Consider the following 19,567-nt stretch of genomic DNA (forward strand, 5'->3'; position numbering starts at 1 on the left):
GGCGGTGCAGGGGCCATGATAACCTTGAGAGCAGCTTGCCCGTGGAGCGGTGTTTGACATTGGCTCGCATTGTCTCATCCTCCTGTGCTGAGGCGAAGGCTCGGGGCACGGCTGCCTGCGCCCAAAGGCGGCTCTGGAGAGCTTTGTTTTTGGGAGGACTCAATGCACGGGAATCGGTGCTTTTGGAGTTGGTCTTGCCTCTGTGTGCTTCTGCTCGTGCTGTTGGAGGGCGGCTGTGCCGGGAGGACTCTCTCTGCAGAAGAGGTTTGTTGGGCTTTGGGTCTGCATGGGGGTTTCTGCACTCGCTTTGATTTTGCTTGTAACAGCTCCCAAAACGAAATAAGCTGTTCCACCAAGAAAATCCTCCTGGCCATAGCGTATTTAGGATTTTAAAACATCCTCAAGGACTTTGCAGGTGTCTTGTCCCAAATTTTGCATGGCACAGCCACAGTGGCAGAGCCCGGATGTGCAGGATTGTCTAAATGGCTGGGACAAGAGTAGACAGGCGAGAGTGTGAGCAGCACAGGGATGCCCACATGCCTCTTTGCAATGGCAGCACACAGAAATTCCTGCCCTTGGTCTATTGACAACACAATTGAGAGGCTCAAACCTGAGGCTGGAAGGTTTCCAAGCAGAGATGTCGGCAGCTCACACCAAAAGTCTTCTAACCCAACAGATTTTCCTCCCGTGGCTTTCAGTTGTCCTTGCTTAGACATAAGGTAAGGAAAACCTGGATCTAGCATTGTTCTTTTTAGTCTAGCCTCAGCTAAGCTTGGGAGAGCTGAGCAAAGCGGCCAGAGTCCTTGGGAGCATTCACTGGGGGCTCTGCGTGGAGATTACTCTTGCAAATACTGCACCGTGTTTGTCTGCAGTGTGTTTTTGCTGGGTGCCGGCAGCACACTGAGAAAGCCACTGAACCTTTGGAGAGCTTGTATTCACCTAATATTAAATGCAACGTCACTTTCACTACAAAAACACCCCTGAGGGCTGGGTAGGACTAAGCAGTATTGTCTGTCCCATGCTGCCAAATTGGATCTTAAGAGGTGGGAGAAAACTCTCTTCTCTCCTGTGCAACCCTGTCCTCCCCTAGGAAATCTCCACCAGCTGGAAACCCCCCAAAAGGCTGGAAACTCATTGTGGCTCTGGATTTCTGAAGTGACTTCTCTTGGCATGAGTGAGTCCCCATTCCATCCCTACCCCTTACCTTGGCACCAGCTGCTGTAGTCTGCACGGGGGATGAGGGTTTTTCCTCCTTGGATTTGCTGCCTTGCCTTTAAACAAGGCTTTTCTTAGGGATCAGAGGTTAATTTCTCTGGTGCACAGCTCAGCTCCCAAAGCCCTGGGCACAGTCAGGTGCAGAGCATGTTCACGCTATCAAGAATGGGAGGAGGAAGAGGAGGCGCTCCAGCATTTGGCAGCCCTGATTTATGGTGCAGGCTCATAGGACACTGCCATCATACTGAAACCATGCCAGCAAACTGAATCTGGTAGAGAAGGAGGTGATGAAGAGAAGGAGCTTGTGGCTGCTGATCCCTCTCTCCCAGTAGGACAGCCAGGGAGAGTCTGTAGACTGTTTTACCCTCGGCGATGTGTTTAATGGCAGCGTTAAGGGGAAGATGGTTGCAGAAATTCCCAGGTGCTCACGGTCTCTGGGTCTCCCTGCACTCTTTTCCTTGCTGCTATGCAGAGAAACTCCTGCAGCCAGAGTGGCAATGAAGTCATACTGTGGGGAAAGCTTTGACACTCCTCTGCATCCCCATGCCCTCTGGGTTTTAAAACCTGTTTTTCAAGCTTTACATTTCTTCTCTGAAGATACACCTGTCCCACCTGATGCCAGTGGGAAGGAGCACGTGATGTAATTATGGCAGGCTGGGGAAGGGAGGTGAGTGGCCTGGGAGCACTCATCAGATAAGAAGCTAAACAAGCTCTGTGCTCAAGATTTTCTCAAGCTTGCTCAGGAGACCTGGGTGTACTTCTGTGTGCAGGATTATAACACAGCCAGGGGAATGTGAGGGAGGCTAAAAACTGACTGTGCCAAGATGCTGTGCACTGCTGGTGTCAGGGGCTGTCAAAGCCAGTCAGAGCTCGTGGTGTGATCAGTGGCAGTGCAGGTTTCTGCAGGGGCAGTGAGTGGTGTAGTGCACCCCAGTGATGGGTTTGCCTGCTCATCTGATGGAGGGGGAGACCATGACATGTGTCTCATCCCAATGGCACAGTTGTTTTGCCAGAAGTGGGCCAGCAGCTGAGACCATGGTGGAACATAGCGAGCTCTGGTCATGGTCGGTGCCTTGGTGACCCTGTCTCCTCTTTAGCATGACTTCACGGAGAGGAAAACATCTCTTTCTCTTCCAAGAGATGTTTCTAGACTTTTTGCCCCAAACCTTTGGGTCCATGCTGTCCGAGACACTCCTTTGGCTTCAATCATATCAGCGTCAAGAAAGGACATTAAGAGTGAAGGTGGGCTACACTAGGGTACTGTGCACAGCACAGAGCCCTGCTGACTGTGGTTCAGACTGCCATGACTCCTGTAGGATGGCTGGCTTCACTTCTCTGCTATTTGGCTCTTCCTCTGAGGTTTTCTAGACCCAGTTGGACAAAATAATCCAGGCTGGTGTGCAGGAGGCTTCTTTCCTTGCTTTGCCCAGGGCTTCTGTGGGGTTGGTTTTGCTGCTTTGGATCTCCAGTTTCCCAGAGTGATGGATATTGTTTGCATGGTGTCGTGGAAGGATCAGCATTTCAGAGGATAGGTGAAGTGCTAGTCCAGGCTGGGTTCAGAGAAGAACCTGGAGGTGCTCACTGGAAGCTGATCCAGTACATAGAGTCTCCTGTTGTAAACAGGGAGCAATAACAGGACAGAAATGCAGGGGCTGTGTGCATTAAGCCTAAACTTACTTAAGAGACTTCCAGGAACCTATCTGGGGCCAGAAATCCTTCTTTGATTTCTGCTTTTCGTTGCACTCCTCTTATGCCTTTTTCCACGTTGTTTTTGTGTATGGAAAGTGCTTGTGGTTCCCTAATGTGTGCATATGCATCTTGTCTGCCTTTACTGTATTTTCTTTAAATAAAGCCTTTTCTTGGGTCAGAGACCTTGTGTTGTTCAGGAATTTCTCCAGAGTCCTTCAAGGTCCTCTAGTAATTTGCAAAAGAGGCTCTCTGTATGCTGAGTTGTGGGGGGCATTATTTCTGAGTCCCCTGATGACTGGGAACAAGTCATTTTGCAACCAGAAGGGCAAGACAACCTGTTCTGGTGCTGATGCTGCTTCTCCTTTAAGGGAGAGAGGGGTTGGACCAGCTGAACAGCTGAGGTCCCTTTAAACCTAAATTATTGCATGACAAGTCCATAAATACCCACCTCCCTGCTTCTCCCAGGCTTTTGTAGGATACCTGTTATTAGGCAGTGCTGGTGAGGGGACATGAATGAGGTGGACCACTGCTTTGATCCTGCATGGAGGTTCCAGTGACAGCATGAGCCTGGCATCCTGTCCCCCACCACGTCCTCCAGCCCTGCTGATGATGCAGTGCGTCTTTCCGGTCCGTCTCTGTCAACCCACATTACTCATCCAGCACGGAGGTGCGCAGTGTGCCTGCATCCCAGCTTTTCAGCTCGCCTCTTTTCAGCTTTTTGATAGGGGATTTAGTTCTCAGAGGAGCTCTGCTGTCTACAGCTAACACATGGTAATTCAGCTGATGCAGCAGAAGCTCGGGGAGAAATTTCGGTCTATTAGGGCATTGCAGGTTTTTTGCATTGAGTAAGTCAAGCCCTTTCCACATGTTAAATCCGAATCACGCGTCTCCCATTGAAACCCAGACCCTCCAGACAAAGAGGGTCCCTCCATCTCTGGGGCATGCTGCTGAAAAGAAGCAACCAAGAGGTGTCTACAACATCTGATTGTTTTTGCGTTGCCTGTAACAACCCTCATTTCCAAGCTAGCGATGGCAGCCTGGTCCTCCTCGACCTGTGGCTTGAGTGGAGTTATTCATGCCATCTTCATCTGCCTTGGCCGGCAGCCCTGCGTGGGGAGCGGACGGGCGCAGCCGGAGCCTCGCTTGGCACTTGAGGCTGCTGAGTGGAGGGCTGGTGCAGAGAGGGTGCCAGCACTGCTGACTGGAGCTAGCCCATGAAAAGCCACGTTAACCGCTTTGCTGCTGTTGGGGACCTTGCAGAGATGTCCCCAGTGGCTGCACTGGCTGAGCAGGGCTGACACCCAGAAGCCAAGCAAGCCTGGACCTGTCCTGTACACCTTACCTGCCGCTCACATCAGGTTCAGATCTTCTGGTGGAAAGTCAGAAGGATGCAGCAGGGTAGGAAGGTGACCCAGAGAGTTGAGCCTCTAGCCAGAACTGAGCCAGGGCCCTCTGAATTGCTCTGTAGGATGGTGAAGAGACAAAATGCCTCCCACACATTGAGGGAAGTTGACTGCTGCAAAAAAAACCCGAATGCAAATCTCTGACTGGGCAGAATCTCCCCAGACACATCCTTTTGTAAAGCACTCTCATTGTACCATTAAAAATAAATCGACGCATTCGCCGCTTGCTTGCTGAATGCTGATGCCTGTTAATTCTGTGTCATCCTCACAAGCCCTTCTGCTTTGAGCTTGGCTGCCGCTTTGTCTGGCACCTGAGCAAGGTTCATTCAGCAGTACCTGATGCAAAGACAAGAGTGAGCTCTGCTGGAGTCCAGCAGGACAGGTGGGAAGGTGAGGGTGACTGAACTGGTCTTAGCTGGGGGTCAGCCAGCCAAAAGGAGCAAGGCTTGGTGTGATCACCCCAGCTGTGACTTGCAGGCTCAGAAGCAGGGCTGAGTGACACCTGCTAGCATGGAGATGAGTTGGACGATGTTTAATCTCTGGGTGGATGTCATGATATATCTCTGGGTTTTTTTTTAAACTGGGGTTAAAGTGCACATATATGTCATGCTTAACACCTGCCTGGAGTTGGTGAGGGGAATATTGCTGCCTGTTTTCTCCAGCAAATGAGTCCATGTAGTTTGCCACCCGCAGTAGCAGTGATAATACGGATGCAGAGAGAAGATCCATGTTACAAAGTGCTGCAATACCCAGCTCTCAGTCGGGAGGCCAGGCTGCAGGATTTCATACATGAAGAGCTGTGCCACCTGACCAGCAAACCATGGCTCAGCACGGTGGTGAGGATGGAGGAAGACCTGCAAATCACTTTGTTTCACCCCTGTGTCACCTCAGATTAAGAACAAAACCAGCTGGTAATGAATCATGGCCTCCAAGGGAAAAGGAGAAGAGTAGGGCAGAGCATTATCTTGGGCTTTGCCTGTCTTGTGTGTTTTTTATTAGAGAAAGGTAATCCTCCAAAACTCAAGAGCTGGTGCCTCCTTGTTAGGGCTGTGGTAGAGAGTAGAACCTGAGCTGACACATGCTAATTCATCCCAAACCCGTGAGCAATTTGGCTATTGTGTGCTTATGGAAAATTCAGCAAGCCATGAACTAGGTCAGAAAACTTTTATGAAATTTGTTTACTGGCCTGGGGAATGTCTTATCCCATGGAAAACCAACATAGCCCCTTGCATTTTCATTGAATTCTGCATCTTCTAGGGAGATTCAGAGTTTTGTGGGAATAGGGAGTCATAACTGTGGGCATTAGCTTTTCCTGGCTGTAAACCTGTGCTGGGATTTGCACCTCAGTTTGTGCTGGTACTCACCAGAAACTGCCGACAACCCAACAGAAAGGAACATCATTATTCTTCAGGGAGGCAGGACTCCTATTTGTCATTTGAATATGTGGCTCTAATGACACTGCCCTGGCATTAGCCACTGTCATTAGTCACTGCACAGGGCAGTGACTGCCCCTGTGTGTGCTGGGTGCTCGCTTTGGCCTCATCTGTGACCGTCCCCAGCACTCTGCTGAGATGGACAAGTTCCTGTCACTGGGGATTGTGCTTAAGAAGTGAAATGCTATATTTATCTGCAGCTTTGAAGAACCACAGCTTAATCCTGTGCTTTCTTTCACTTGGTGTGTAGGTGTTGTGGGAAAATAGAACCCAGGTTCTGGAGACCCTTTCTCCAGAAGGCTGCAAATGCACCCAGCAGGTATTTATGGTGTTTATTGTCTTGGGACGAGAGAGGCAGACCAGCCCTGCAGAACTATCTGACTGCATACCTTTCTGGGCTGCCTCTGCTCTTGTGGTAAAAAGGCAAAGAAGCACCTTATCCCAGGATAAACCTGCTGGGCTCAGGGGTCTTGCAGCACATGATGGGACAGCAGGCAGTGGGCAACAAAGGCCCTTGAAGCTCAGCAGGAGTGCGTTTCTCTTCTCCATCATGACATGTCCTCTGTGATATGTGCCAAGCTGCTCAAAGCGGAAGGTGCTTTTAGGTCTGGGATGAGAATGTGGCCAGCTCTCAGCTTGGCAGGGTGAGAATGGAAATGGGATAGCTTTGGTATTAGAAAGCAGCATGCTTGGGAGCAATATCCTCAGCATGGGCAAAGGCGGTGATGAAATGGCTGGCTGATCATGGATAACCTTTGGTCTTGGCTTTTTTAGGCTTTAAAATGAAAGCTTGTATTTATACTAAAGGGGAAAACCATATAGATCATGTTTAGAAGCACAAGTCTAAGAGGGGGAGATACTGCCCTTGTCATCTAGACTCCAGCCAAATTCCTTTCCCTGCTGTCCCCGTTGGCTTTTCCTGACTGGATCTCCAGATTGACTACCATGACTGCAGTTGGAAATTTTTCTGGGAGTGGCCAGTCTATAAATCCTTAACTTCACTTTTTTTTGGTGGAAACAGGCTGGGAGGCAATTGCATTTGCAGTCAAAACCCATCCAAAGCTGCTGGCACAACATCAGGTGGTGAGAGAGGATGAAGGACCCCTTTGCTTGGCTTAACTGCAGCCAGGAGAGCCGATCTGCCTTGTGGGGTGAGGGTGCATGGGAAAGACTCCCTGGCAGCTGGGTACAGCCTGTCCCCTTTCCTTTTGTCCCTGACTTGTCCCATGCTATCAGCCACGTACCCAAGGCTGAGCACCCCCACAGCAGCACTGCCGTGTGGCTCCACGCCACGTCCCTTGTCCGGTGTGAATGCACCATCTGGCACTTCACTGAAGGACATCCTGCCCCTTCGGCCACGTCCTCTGGTGGAAAACACCTTCTGGGCTGCAGGGTGCAGGTGGGGAGGGCACTGGGAAATGTGGGGTGGTGAGTGGGTGCTGTTTGGTTGCATGCAGCTCCTTGCAGGGCTCTCTAGCAAGCTGCTTCCAGCCTACAGGAATTGAAAGGGGACCGCAGTGTAGAAAGGAGGAGAAAAAATGAAAGAAATCATGAGATCAGCAAGCTTGAAACCCTGGCAAAAGTGCAGGGGCTGCCTCCGGGTGATATGCTGTGGGAAAAAGAGAATGCTGCCCTTTCCCTCCTTCCCGAAGTGCTCCCTGCATAGAGACGCATGCGCAGGAGCTCTTGTCCCAGGAGGAATGTGCCTGGGGTGTGCAGGGATCCAAGATGGGGTTGCAAGATCAGTGTGGATGAGGCTGTGGGGGAGTCCTGTGCCATGTGGGTGGCAGAGGTTAGGAAAGAGCAGTGAATCTCAGCTTGGCTTAACTGACACCAGGAAAGTCATTGTTATCTGCCCTACATCATCATCCTGCTGGGGCTTGGGAGATGTTCCTCCCCATCCTTGAGATTCACTAGGGAAAGGTGGACAAGCAGATTTTGTGTCTGAGGTAGTGGATGTGGTTAGTGGTGTTTCCCAGCCTCCTTTTAAAGAGCAAAAAAAAAACCCACTCCATTTTTCCATCGTCAAGCAGAGAAATCTTTTGTGCTGCCTCTTAAAGGGACCTTGAGTAACTGCTGAGAAATCGTCATCAGTTACATCACCTCTTAAACGGCTGCTGCAGGCACCTGACAGCTTTGTCCCACTGTTACTCTGGGGAATCATTATGCTCCAAATTCCTCGCCCTTGGAGAAAGCCTGCATGGCTCGCCGGGAGGGAGGAGCCACTGCGCAGTTTGTGATGCTGTGAGTGGCAGAACAGGATCGGGAAGAAGGGCTGAGGTTCCCAGCGGATGGGGTAGAACAGGGGACACATCCTGGAGTTTCCTAACCTCATCCCATTGAGGCTGGGCTATACAACCCGTGCAGGACCCGAGCATCTTTCTGGGAATGAGCTGAAGGCGCTGCAATAGCATCGCCTCGGGCCGGAGAGCTGCCGTTGCCTGGCAGCTGCGGGTTTCCAGGGAAACCAGAGGTGCTAACTTGTTAATGAGCCCCGCGTCCCTGATTGCTGCTGCAAAATAATAATAATAATTAGTAATGGTCCTGTGATTTAGGAATCCCTCAAACAGCGTGAGCCAGCCGAGGGGAGTTTGCTAAATGCTGAAGCACTTGAAAGAAATGAGGGGATGAGGATGGGAAAAGGGCGTGGGGCTTGGAAAAACTGCTGTGTTTTGCATCTTAGGAAGTGTCTGGAGAGCTGGGGTCCGGTGGGGTCCTGCCAGCATCCCAGCAGTGAGCTGTTTGCAGGGCTGACCTGGATGGATGGAGGAGCCCTGGCCACAAGGCACATATTTCCCCCAGCCCCCAGGGCTGCAAGAGGAAAAGCCAAATCACGTGTGTCAGTGCCACTGAGTCCCTGGTGGAGGTGGCAGTTCTTCAGGAGTGGCTGCTTTCAGGTTACTGGGGAAAAATAAACAAATGTTTGCCTGTGGTGCTCTTATCCCTTGGTAAACTCAAGGACATGCCACCAGAAGAGTGTGCTTCTGGGATGAGAATGCTGTAGCCCTAGTCTCACAGGATGATGGAAATGTGTTCCTGCAGCAAGGCTGGCTTCCTGTGGCAGTGGAGGTAGCATCTCCTCCGTGGGGCTGCCTGTGGAGGGAGCTTGGTGCAAGGAGGGGACATGCTGGTTAGTGAGGTTTGGGGTTGCTGTAGAGACCTGCTGCCCTTCCAGCTGATGTCTCCAGTAAAAGAGAAACCAGATCTGCGCCCTTCCCGTACCACATCTCTCAGTTGGGGGCCTTGTGCAAGGAGCAGTTGAGGGAAGTGGCCTCCATCGGGGTGATCTGTGTTGGGCCAGCACAGGGATGAGTTCCTGTGGTCTCTCGTGCCACATGGGCAGACTCAGGCTGAGGTGTATCCTGGGTTTTCTTGCTCTCTTGCCTGGCCTGCCCAGAAGAAGGTCACAGCCAGGTTGAACACTCGCATGCTGTGTGCATCTCTGCCATGCTTGTGACTCGTGTGGCCAGCTCCCCTCACCTACACACGCGTTTGTGGAGGTGACACCAGGGACAGAGTCCCATTGAGTTGGCCCAGCCCTCTGCTAATCTCTGCCCATCTTTCTGTCCCTCAGCTGAAGTGTGGCCTCTCCTGCTGGCTGTCCCCATTCAGCTAAGCCATGTGCCCATCTCCTCATTACAGGCACTCCAGGGAGAGGTGGGATTAAAGGATTATGATAATGTTCTTCAGGAACACTCAAGAAGATTTAAGATGGCTTTAATAAACTGATAAGAGAGGAACACAGCTATGTTTCTGAAACCCTAATTTAGGTTCCAGGTTAACCTTTTCCCCTGGTCTCCTCTCACCGGGGTGAGAAGATCTCTTACTTTAGCAGTGCTCCATGGCTAAGCCTCTTCCCTCAGTTTTCCTTCTGATCCATCTGAGCAGAAGCAGAAAGGCATCCTCCCTCCTTCTCTGGTCTCCCAGGTATGAGGACATTACAGCTGGTTCTTCTCAGAGACCATCTCATACACAGCCTGCAAGGTGCTGTGAAGAGGTGTGCTATCGCAGAGGTTGCTTGTCTGCCTTTAACCTGGCTGAACCTACACAGAGAAGTCCTCGTGTCTTGGTTCTAATGCCAAGGTTACAGCTCCCCATGACCACACTGAGCTGGCCAGCTCCATCCTTTGTAAAGGGAAGAGGGGCAGAATGAACTAATCTTGCCCTGCCTTTCCCCACGTCTTTTGGGTGGAGCTGGGAGGGGGACCTGTTTGATGTGTCACATGTGCCTGTAGAGGTTTATCTGCTTGCTCTGCAGGAGGGGGGTTATTAGCTGACTTGGGAAACCTCCTTTGTCTTCTCCAATCTCTTCCACCCAAGCTTCCGGTCATCTGCCAAACTTTGTGAAGGCCTCTTGTGCCTTGGTTTCTCTTAAGGGTGGTAAGTTCATCAGGATCTGCTATCTTTCCTAGACCCCTCTGACACCCCAAAAGTTTACCCTTTGCTCACTATCTGGAGATTGGAAACCATGTTATATCCAGAGGAGCTCTGCAATGTTTGATCACTTCTTCTTCCCACTTCACTCATCCCTCTGCCACTGTATTATTCTGGGGTTTTTTGCCTGTCAACTCTTTCTACTCCCTTTTTCTTTCTTCGATGTAATTGGAAGAGCCAAAAAACATTCACAGCCTGGTGTCCTGATGGGTAAGGGAGGCAGAAAGTGATTTGGGGAGCGGGGTGTGAAAGGAAGACTAAGGGGAAAAGCGGGCTAATTTGCATCTTTTCTGAGTGCCCTGGCTCTATAGCCAAGGGACAGCAGGGGGGCTTCTGGCAAGGCGGTAGCAACGTAATGAGGTGTGTCATATCCCAGCAGGAGCCAGCCTCGCTCCCCCTCAGACCCCCTAATTAGAACTGTTTCAATTTTTAAGCCCCCCTGAGGAGAGCTGGGGGGGAGCAGGGTTCCTGCAGCAGGGGGACGCCCGATGCCCGCCGAGGGGGCTGCTCTAATTGGAGTTATGGTGAGAAGCTGCAGAGCGCTCCGTGGGGCCAGGCACAGCGTGCCAGAGTGCCACGGGGCTGCCAAAATGCTTTGTGCCAGGAGGGGCTGTCATTATCTCAGCTTCTAGGGGATTTTTTTTCCCTCCCGTAATTTGTATTAACACGTTGGCAGAGGCAGCGGGGGTGTGATACAAGGGCAGAAAAGTACTGCACATCTTAACGTGGTCTCCTGTTGGGAGCTTGGATCCTGAGACTGAAGCCTGGGATGTTTACTCCTGCTTTGGGAGGCAGGTCTGGTAGCCCAGGAAAGTTTGGGCTGTTAGTGCTGGAGTCACGAGCCAGCGCAAATGCTGGAACCCCCATCCTCACATTCTGTGGCCTTCCATGCTTTTTCTACCAGCTGGCAGTGAGGTCACTGTCATGTCACCTAGTAGCATGTCTGACTCAAGCATCTTTTTGTATCTTGAGCTACCATTGCAGTTGGTGCCTGCAGGTGTCAGAGCTTATGGGAACTGCTGGCTTGCCCGGATCAGAGTGACTCGTAAGCCTCCTCTGGTCTGTGGACCAAATCCTGATCCTGCAGAGGTCAATGAAAATCTTTACGCTGGCCTTTTCAGGCACGTTATTCATAGTCCTCCTAATTCAGAGGCATTAAAGCTTCCATGAAGCAGCTTGTGGGTTCTCTCTAAAACACCGTCTGGCAAGAGCAAGAGGAGCCGGGTAGTAGCCCAGGCTTATTTTCTGAATGACTGCAGTGGCTTTAAAACCTAATGCCATTAAAACATCCTTGCAGTGACGTGTTCCATTAAAACTTAAGAGGACACCCTGAGCTGAATGCTGCCTAGCCTGCCTGCTGTTCTTGCAGACCTCGTGAGCTGGAAGTGGAGGAATCTTGTTCTTCACCTCAGAGAGCACCAGGCTCGACCCCCCTCAGCTCCTAAGATGGAAACACAGGGTATTTGTACACCAGGTACTCCTGTATGTGAAGCCCCTTTCTAATTCTGTGCAAGTTAGGCGCTGAAAAGCAGAGAGCTCTCCAGGGCCATCTCAGTCCAAGTACAGCTTCCCAGCACCTCTGCCTTGATGCCTGGCCTGTTTCTTGAAGACAGCAGTAAAGGTCAACTTGATTTCTTGCCTTCTCTTGACTTGCCAGAAGGCAAGCTGGCAAAAATACCCGTGAGCAGGCTCTAATAAACAGGCAGGTGAAACCCAGTGAGAAGTGATGAACATGAGTGAGCAAACCTGATTTGGTGGTGTGTGTGTGATGGTCCCGAACTAGCTTTTACCATGCAGCACCAGAACCTTAGAGCTGAGCTAAGCTGCTTCTGTGAAACCATTAGCTCAGGGCTTGGCAGAGGTCAGAAAAAGCCAATTGAGTGTGAGGAGCTGTTGGACTGGAAACAGGGAAAGAAGGTGACATCTTGCCCTGTGCAGGTCCCTGATGTGCCTGGCACTCAAACATGGCACGTCGGGGCTGGCCAGCGTGGCAAAAGGTGTCTGTCTGTGTAACTGGTGGCTCTGTAGATGCTTTGACCTGAAAAGCTCCTTAAATTAGGTCTAAATGTGGTAAGAACTGTGGAGAAGATTAGGGAACAGGCACATGTGGTGTTTTATGGTGCAAGTAGTAAGGGTCACCCAGAGGAGCCATCAGTTAGCAGATTTGGAGCAAACCAGGGAAAGGACTTCTTCAGTGTAACTGGCAAGCCATGCTACTTCCTACCACTGGCCACTGTGCCTGTTAAATTAAAAGCTGACATGACTTCAAAAAGTAATTAGACAAATTTATGGAAGAAAGTTCTGCTGAGGGCTATTAAATACAAAGAGAAAACCTCTGGCTTGGGCAGCTCTGGAGCCACACATGCCAGCAGGCTGGGAGAACACACCTCAAAAGTGTGGCTTTTTGCACTCGGGTTCTTCTGAAGATATCCAGATATCATCCTGCCTAGCTGATGTGTTGTCATCTCCTTTCTTCTCTTTCCAGGTTCAGCACAATGAGTTGGCACTCTGGGCATTAGCAGCGTGAGGAGAATAGGACGGGTGCTGCCCTGCTCACCCCTCACCCCTCGCTCATTCCCCTTGGGGAGACGGGTGCTGGCGTCCCTGCCCTGCCCTTCCACCCCTTGCTCCCCACTTGCCATAGAGGGGACTGGCCCGTTATGGCTGGGGACAGGCTCCCACGCAAGGTGATGGACCCCAAGAAGCTGGCCAGCCTCCTGAGGAACGGAGCCGAGGGCACCCTGGTCATCGACAGCCGCTCCTTCGTGGAGTACAACTCCTGGCACGTCCTCAGCTCCGTCAATATCTGCTGCTCCAAGCTTGTCAAGAGGAGGCTGCAGCAGGACAAGGTCTCCATTACAGAGCTCATCCAGCCTGCCTCCAAGATGAAGGTAAGGGATCTGACCCTCCTGACCTTTCCTGGTGGGTGCTCACACCCTCTTCTCTTGTGGGATGCGGACTGGCCTAAGGGGTCCTTCCCCTCCATCCCTTGACCCCGGTATCTGCCAGCATCTCTTTGACACCCTTTGGAGAACTAAAGTGTGAGCTCATTTAGCCTCAGGGCTGTCCTCGGGGACCTGTTCCTTGCCCCCACCCCAATGACGTGGCTCCATGCTTCAGGAGCCCTCCCCAAGCCCTCCCCAAGCAAGTCTAACAGGTATATCAGCTTTAGGACTTGTCTTATGACAGCAAACAACCCCCCAAAGCCTTCCTGGAGCTGTAAACTTAATCCCCTGCTAAAAACTCTTCCCCTCCCCTCTGTCATCTCTAACTCCATTCAGGGACATGTAATCCTCCTCCCCTGTGACGCCAGAAGCTCTTATCCGGTGTCATGGCATATTATCTCTCCCAGGCTTCTCTCTATCGCTCCTGGTTAAATAATAGAGGTGGCTCTGAGCCACGGAGCCGGGCTGGAGCGCCGGCCGGAGCAGTGCCGGCTGTCCCTGCAGAGCCGTGGGCTGGGTGGTGCCCTCCTGAGCTGCTGCCCGAGGGCTGTGCCGGTGGGTGCCGAGATGCTGCCCGAGGGCTGTGCCGGTGGGTGCCGAGATGCTGCCCGAGGGCTGTGCCGGTGGGTGCCGAGATGCTGCCCGAGGGCCGTGCCGGGGAATCCCGCAGCGGCCACGGGACGAGCCCGCCGATGGTTCACCGTCCGGAGGGTGGTTTGCCATCGCAGCCCTGCCTGTTCGCTCCCACCGTTCCCCCACTCCCGCCTTGTAATTTTATGGCAAAGCGAGGGTAATTCAGGCGATTAATCAAATGCTGGGCCCAGCTGGAGCCATCTGCGTCGTGTGTGTCCCCCCCCGCCCCGCCACCCCGAGAAGCCACCGCTGTCCGCATTGGCTGGCGGTGACATCACCCCGCGGGATCAAGGGGACTGGCGGTGCGGGGGGGCCGGCCTCTCGCCAATCTGCTTCGGTGATGCTCTGGGCTGGGCGATTTGGAGGGGATTGCGGAGACTGATTCCTGAACGGCTTTAGCTGCTCTTAAATCCCCTGGAGAATAAAGCAGAATAATCAGTTTTTCGCAAGCTCCGAGGAGAGCGGAGCGGCAGCCCTCCTCCCGGCGAGGGTCACCTCTGCAGTGGCCGCTGTCACGTGGAGCGGCGGCAGCAGCAGAACAAGCGATGCGCAAGGGGGAGGAAGAAGAGGAGGATGATAGGGAAAGGGGAAGCGTGGAAGAGTTAACATCAGCTGATGCCATCCGCCTGCAAACCTGCAGTTCGCCAGCTGCAGTGGAGCAGTGGGCTCCCAGAGGGGCCGGCTGGTCCTTCCTGGCATTCCCTGCTCTGTCCCCGTAGAAGGAGCGTGGAAGGATCTTTTTCTCCCGGCTCCTGGATCATTGCATAATGGTCCACGTACTGGCTGGGAATGTGATTGTAACCAGGGATGCTAGGAGAAGAGGAGGGAGGCGTTGGCATCGCCTTTAATTCCTTTTTGCTTTTCTTTTGGATGTGGCTGAAATCCCTCCTGGCACATCCATGGGCAGGAGGCTGCATGTCCCTGCTGCTGCTCTGCACAGCCCCTGCCGTGCCCACCGCTCGCTGCCTCTCCCAACACATGCAGCTCAGGAATTAATTAAGCTTCAGGACACCCTTGAGAGGTTAAGCCACTTGTCCTGGGAAGCTGGATGGGGGGAATTGGGAGGGGATCATTGCCCTATTCTCATCTGGCATAAAGCAGGGGGGTGGCTGTGGCTTGGACTGTCGAAGCCTTTCTGTGCATGCACTTGTGTGTTTGCATTTTGAGGTGATGAACTCTCTTCTTGCCCTCTTTCCTTCTCCCCACCTCCCATTTCAGTCAGACTGCATTTTGGGACCCCAGTACATCAGTGTGAGCTGTTGCCTTGAGGTGCACAGATCCTCAGAAGGGGATGCTGAAAGCTGATTTAGACCTCTGACACCCGGTGTCATTTCCCTGCCTCCTCTGCCTCCGCTGGTCAACATCCCCCAGCCCTGCTCTGCCCCTGGCTCCCCGGTGCTGGGGGGCGGGGGGCACGGCTGGCGTGGGGAGCAGATGGCAGGAAGGGTGACATCAGTAGCGCGATTGTCCGGCCCCATTATTCCTCCTGACGGGCCTCCCGCCCTCCTCCTGTTTCCTGCTCCCGGCCGGCCGGGGCTGCCGAGACAAAGGCGGATGGCAGCGACGCGGGGCTGCCGGGCAGCCAAAGGGCAGCCCCGAGTCCTCGCCTCGTCCCACTCCTGCTCGCCTCCAGCGAAGAGAGCTCAACCTGCTCATCCCATCCCATCCCAGCGATTCTAAGCGAGGTGTTCACCTCCTGGGGAAGGAGACGGGCTGATACAGGGCAAAGCATTTGGGCAAACCCAACCTGGCCGCCAGTGCTGCTCCTCCTGCCTGCATGCTGGCGGGGGGGGATGGGAGAATTTGTCTAATTTGCTTTTCCCAGTGCTTACTCTCTCCTTTTCCGTGTTGCTGGTAAGGAAGGGTACTGTTAGCAGCGCTTCTGTGGGCTGCAGTTTGGAGTGATGCTGTGAGATAACAGCAGCTCCTGGCTTTTTTTGGAGCAAGGAGAGGAAGGACCATTTGGGAGGAAAGAAGAAATGGAGACATTTAAAGTCCCTTTCTTTTTTTTCAGTGAATTATGCCTATGATCCTACAGCTGTGGCAGCTGCCGTAGCCACTGCTCCCCAAGCCCTGGTGTGGACTGACTTCCCATAGTGCCCAATCTGGGAAAAGCGCAGCAGCAATTCCTCTTGCAGTCATTTCCCTCCACACAGAAATGGTACCAACCTAACTGCTTCTGGTTGGTTTTAAACCCTTCTCCCAGTGCTGACTATAACAAACTCTCACAATAATAAAATTCCCATAACAACTGGAATAATTCAGCTCCTCGGTGCAGTTTGGAGAGCAGAGGTTATGGGAAATTCCTGCTTGGGTTTTTCTCTAGCATTTCTTCAGTGAAATGTTGAAAATTTTACTTCTTCAAGATCTCCCTGGAAAGTCCACCTCTCAACCACTTCTCACTTCCTGAAATGGAGCAATCTCCAGAGCAACTACGGCCATGCTTTGAGGCAAGACAAGGGTCTCTTCTGGTGATGGGAATATTTATTTATTTGCATTAGGAGCTTGGCTCTGCAAGCAGCTGTTTTGCTTGAGGGAAAGCTGGGGCTTATTTTTGAGCCTTGTGCCTGGCTGCTCTTTATGTTGATGGAAGCCCTGTTATTTCAGTGCGGTGATTGTGATTCACTGTGTTTTGAAACAATACGTGACTGAGATGTCAGTAGTAATTGGGATAATAATAATAGCTCACTCTTATCTTAGCCTGGATCACCTGTAGAGCATCATTATCCCTGCTTGGCAGCTGGGCAGAGACAGAGCTGGGACCCGAGCTGTGATAACCACGCCGTGCTGGGGACTGATGTCCATGTGGGAGTTACCTCCAGTCAGAGTGGGGACAGTGATGGGAGGCACAGGGCTTGGCACAAAGGCAATGAATCAACGGTCTCAGCTGGGGTATGGTTGGAGCTGTTGGCCACGTGGTCCTGGCTCCTGGCTGGTCATATACCTCCAGCCAGGATTTTAGCAGGGAGGAGGTTTGTTCTTGGGGAGCTGCTCTGGGGCACCTCCAAGCCCTGGAGTGGGCCAGCAGCTTTTCAAAGGCCTGCATGGGTTTGCAAGCCGCACTCAGCATATATCTGGAACCAAAAGACTTGCTTCATCTTGGTCCTCCTGTCCCTTCCTAGATGGATGTGAGGGACCCTGTTTGGAAGGTGATGCCTGGGGTTACTTCAGCAGTCTTGGGGTGACAGCAACCACTGTGGAATTGTTGCTTCTCAGAAGAATACTTCTGATTTCCGCTATGTCCCTGTCCTATGCCAGCACCTGGGAGAAACAGGAATCTAGTACAGAGCATCTCTTCAGCTTTACCCTCCTCTGCCCCAGTTAGCTTGTAGCCTCCCTATGTTTAAAGCCAGAGATGGGGCATTTCAGGATGGCATGAGATTAATGGGAGAGCCATGTGCTTGATTAAACATCTGTGTCTTATTTCCCTTTGTGGTGAGGAGCCGGGATGCCAGTGCATGCTTGCATGCTCGATGAGGGCTCCTCAGGACCTTCCTGCAGGTATCCTCACCCCAGCAAGCCAGGTATTTATTTTCTGCAGCCAGGCCATGCAAGGCCAGCACTTGTTTGGCATTTACATTGAGTGAAACCTTATAACTTTAATAAGATGTAAACCGTGTTGCACATCCCTGCTGTCACTCAGCAGCCCTGCAGTAATGGACTAAACAAAGCCTTCCCATATGGAGGGAACACTAAATCCTGTTGTGGGATAACACTGCTCAGCCAGAGCTGGTATCTCCCCTGCAGCCTCCTCAGCCTGGGCTGTGCAGCTGGGATGAGCCCCTGCCCCACTGCAGAGTGGTTCCTGCCTCACTGTGCTTTTGGGGAAAGATGTTTTTGCTGGCATGGGGCTTCAGGGTGAGACCTGGGTCTTTGGGATGTGCTAGGGTGCCTTGAAGGGCTAGGCAGCTGCTGAGGAGTGGTAGGTTCCCGGTTCTAAACCAGCTTGTCAGCCACCGCGTTTCCCTCCTGCTGTGCTTATGTGACCTCCCACAAAAGTCCTGTGTCAGGATTGGCTGAGGAAAAGATGCTGGGGTAGATCTTCATCTGGCTTATCTCAGGTGGCTCCAGTAATTTTTCTGTGTCTTATTTTAGAATTCCCATGTCCTTTTCTCTTCCCTCTTGTCCTGCCCTTTCATGCCTCCTGTCATCCTGCCGAGCCATGGGGCCAGTTTTGCCTTCCAGTCCCTGGTGCCAGGCTGGGGACAGGTGGGTCCTTTGAGCCCCCCTTCCTGGAGCACAGCTGTGCGTGGTGCCCCGGCGGGGATTTCTGTAGGTGCGGGGCTGTCCTTCCGCTGCGGCGCAGAGATGTGATGAGCTCAGCTAAATCCGTGCTCCCTGCGGTTTTATTTGGATGGTGCTCACGTTGCTGAGTGGGGAAGCACCTGCAGCAGGGTGTGAAAGCAGCATTAATAATGACAGCAACCCTGAGCGAATCTGCTCTGGTGGTGAGATAGGGCTTGGCAGTGAGACAGCAAAATGAGGTGGGTGTCCATGAGTGGTACCTTGCTCAAGTGGTCTCCTAAAGACATTTTGGAGAGGGCTTGGCACAGGGTGGCCAATGGGCAGCTCCAGCACTAGCTGCTGAGAAGAGAGCAGCTTGCACACATTCCCTTCTTCCCTGCTTGCGGCTGCCTCCCCCTCCTCCCATGATGTGATGGATGTGCCTTACCCCGCTGGCTGGAAGGGCAGGTGCTCTCACGGCAGGTGTGTGCTGTACACCCAGCTCTTTTGAGCTGAGCTATGCCTCTGTGAGGATTTTTATCTCCTTTTAGCGCATGGACCTTCAGGTAGGTGTGGGAGTGTCTGGCTGTGCCTTGAGTGCTCTCATTGCAATCCAGTCATCACCAGGCATGGGGGCACTCCTGCCTGCAGGTTATCCCACCATCTCCCCTGCCCCAGTTTATTCCTGCAGTGGTGGGCAGCTAGGTGCAGTTTGTGGTATGTAAAATCACATGAGAGCAGCCCAGGAGCTCCTTCCGCTCTTCCCAGTTTATCGCTGCAGTGTGCAGGCTCCAGCACACATTACAAAAGGAAGAAAGAGCATCACCCGGAACATCCACTAAGCAAAATAAGAGATTTTCCCTTTCCTTCAGCCCTTAGGAGTGAGCTGCAGATTTGGGATGACCTGTAGTGGCATGGTGTCCCCAGGCTGAGCCCTGAAGAGCTGTTGATCCAGTCTCCACTGACTCCAGCCGCAGCACAAGGGCTGTGTTGGGAGCACACCTTTCTGCAGAACCACTCCCATACCCCTGTGTTCCTGTCCCTGTGACACCAGCCAGGCTGAGGAGGAGTATCTGAGGGCAAAAGTTGGCTGGGGAGGAAGTGGTGGAAGAAGTCATGGTGATTTCTGGGATGCAGTTAAGTAGCAGCAAGCTGAGGGTGGGTGATGGGGAGGAGTGACCCTCTTTTGGGTAGGATGCTCAAAAGCACTCGTAGTTTATGAGAGTGTGCCAGTGGGCACCTCTACTGACACATTCACTTGCAGCCATGGAGCAGAGTCCCAGCCTGGCTGGACACTCCATTTGGTGGTCAAAACCAGCTTATGGAAATGGTGTGGAGCTGGAATTTCCTGCTTGTGTGACCACTAAATTCGGCTTTGCTTCCCATGGTGCTGTGGGATCCTCAGTGCTCAGCCCATTTCTCTGACGCCTGTTTTTTGCCGCTCCCCTGCAGGTGGAGGCGGAGGACCACCAGGACGTGGTGGTCTATGACCAGAGCACGCGGGATGTCACCGGCTTGGCTGCTGACAGCTTCCTCTCCATCCTCCTGGGCAAGTTGGACAGCTGTTTCCACAGCGTCTCTATCCTCACAG

At 52.6% G+C, this 19,567-nt stretch overlaps 1 protein-coding gene across 6 annotated transcripts in view; it reads left to right on the plus strand.

Annotated features, from left to right (window-relative positions):
* DUSP8 (dual specificity phosphatase 8) overlaps positions 1-19,567 on the plus strand; it is a 47,400-nt gene that overhangs the window by 2,492 nt on the left and 25,341 nt on the right. For all 6 annotated transcript variants that reach the window (XM_038138071.1, XM_038138067.1, XM_038138066.1 and 3 more), the window contains exons 2-3: positions 12,660-13,065; positions 19,429-19,567. In XM_038138071.1, coding sequence (XP_037993999.1) covers positions 12,835-13,065; positions 19,429-19,567 — 370 coding nt within the window. In that variant the 5' untranslated portion in view covers positions 12,660-12,834. The remainder of the gene's footprint in view (positions 1-12,659; positions 13,066-19,428) is intronic.

This window comes from Motacilla alba, chromosome 5, assembly GCF_015832195.1.
Source record: "Motacilla alba alba isolate MOTALB_02 chromosome 5, Motacilla_alba_V1.0_pri, whole genome shotgun sequence".
Classification (NCBI taxonomy): Eukaryota; Metazoa; Chordata; class Aves; order Passeriformes; family Motacillidae; genus Motacilla; species Motacilla alba.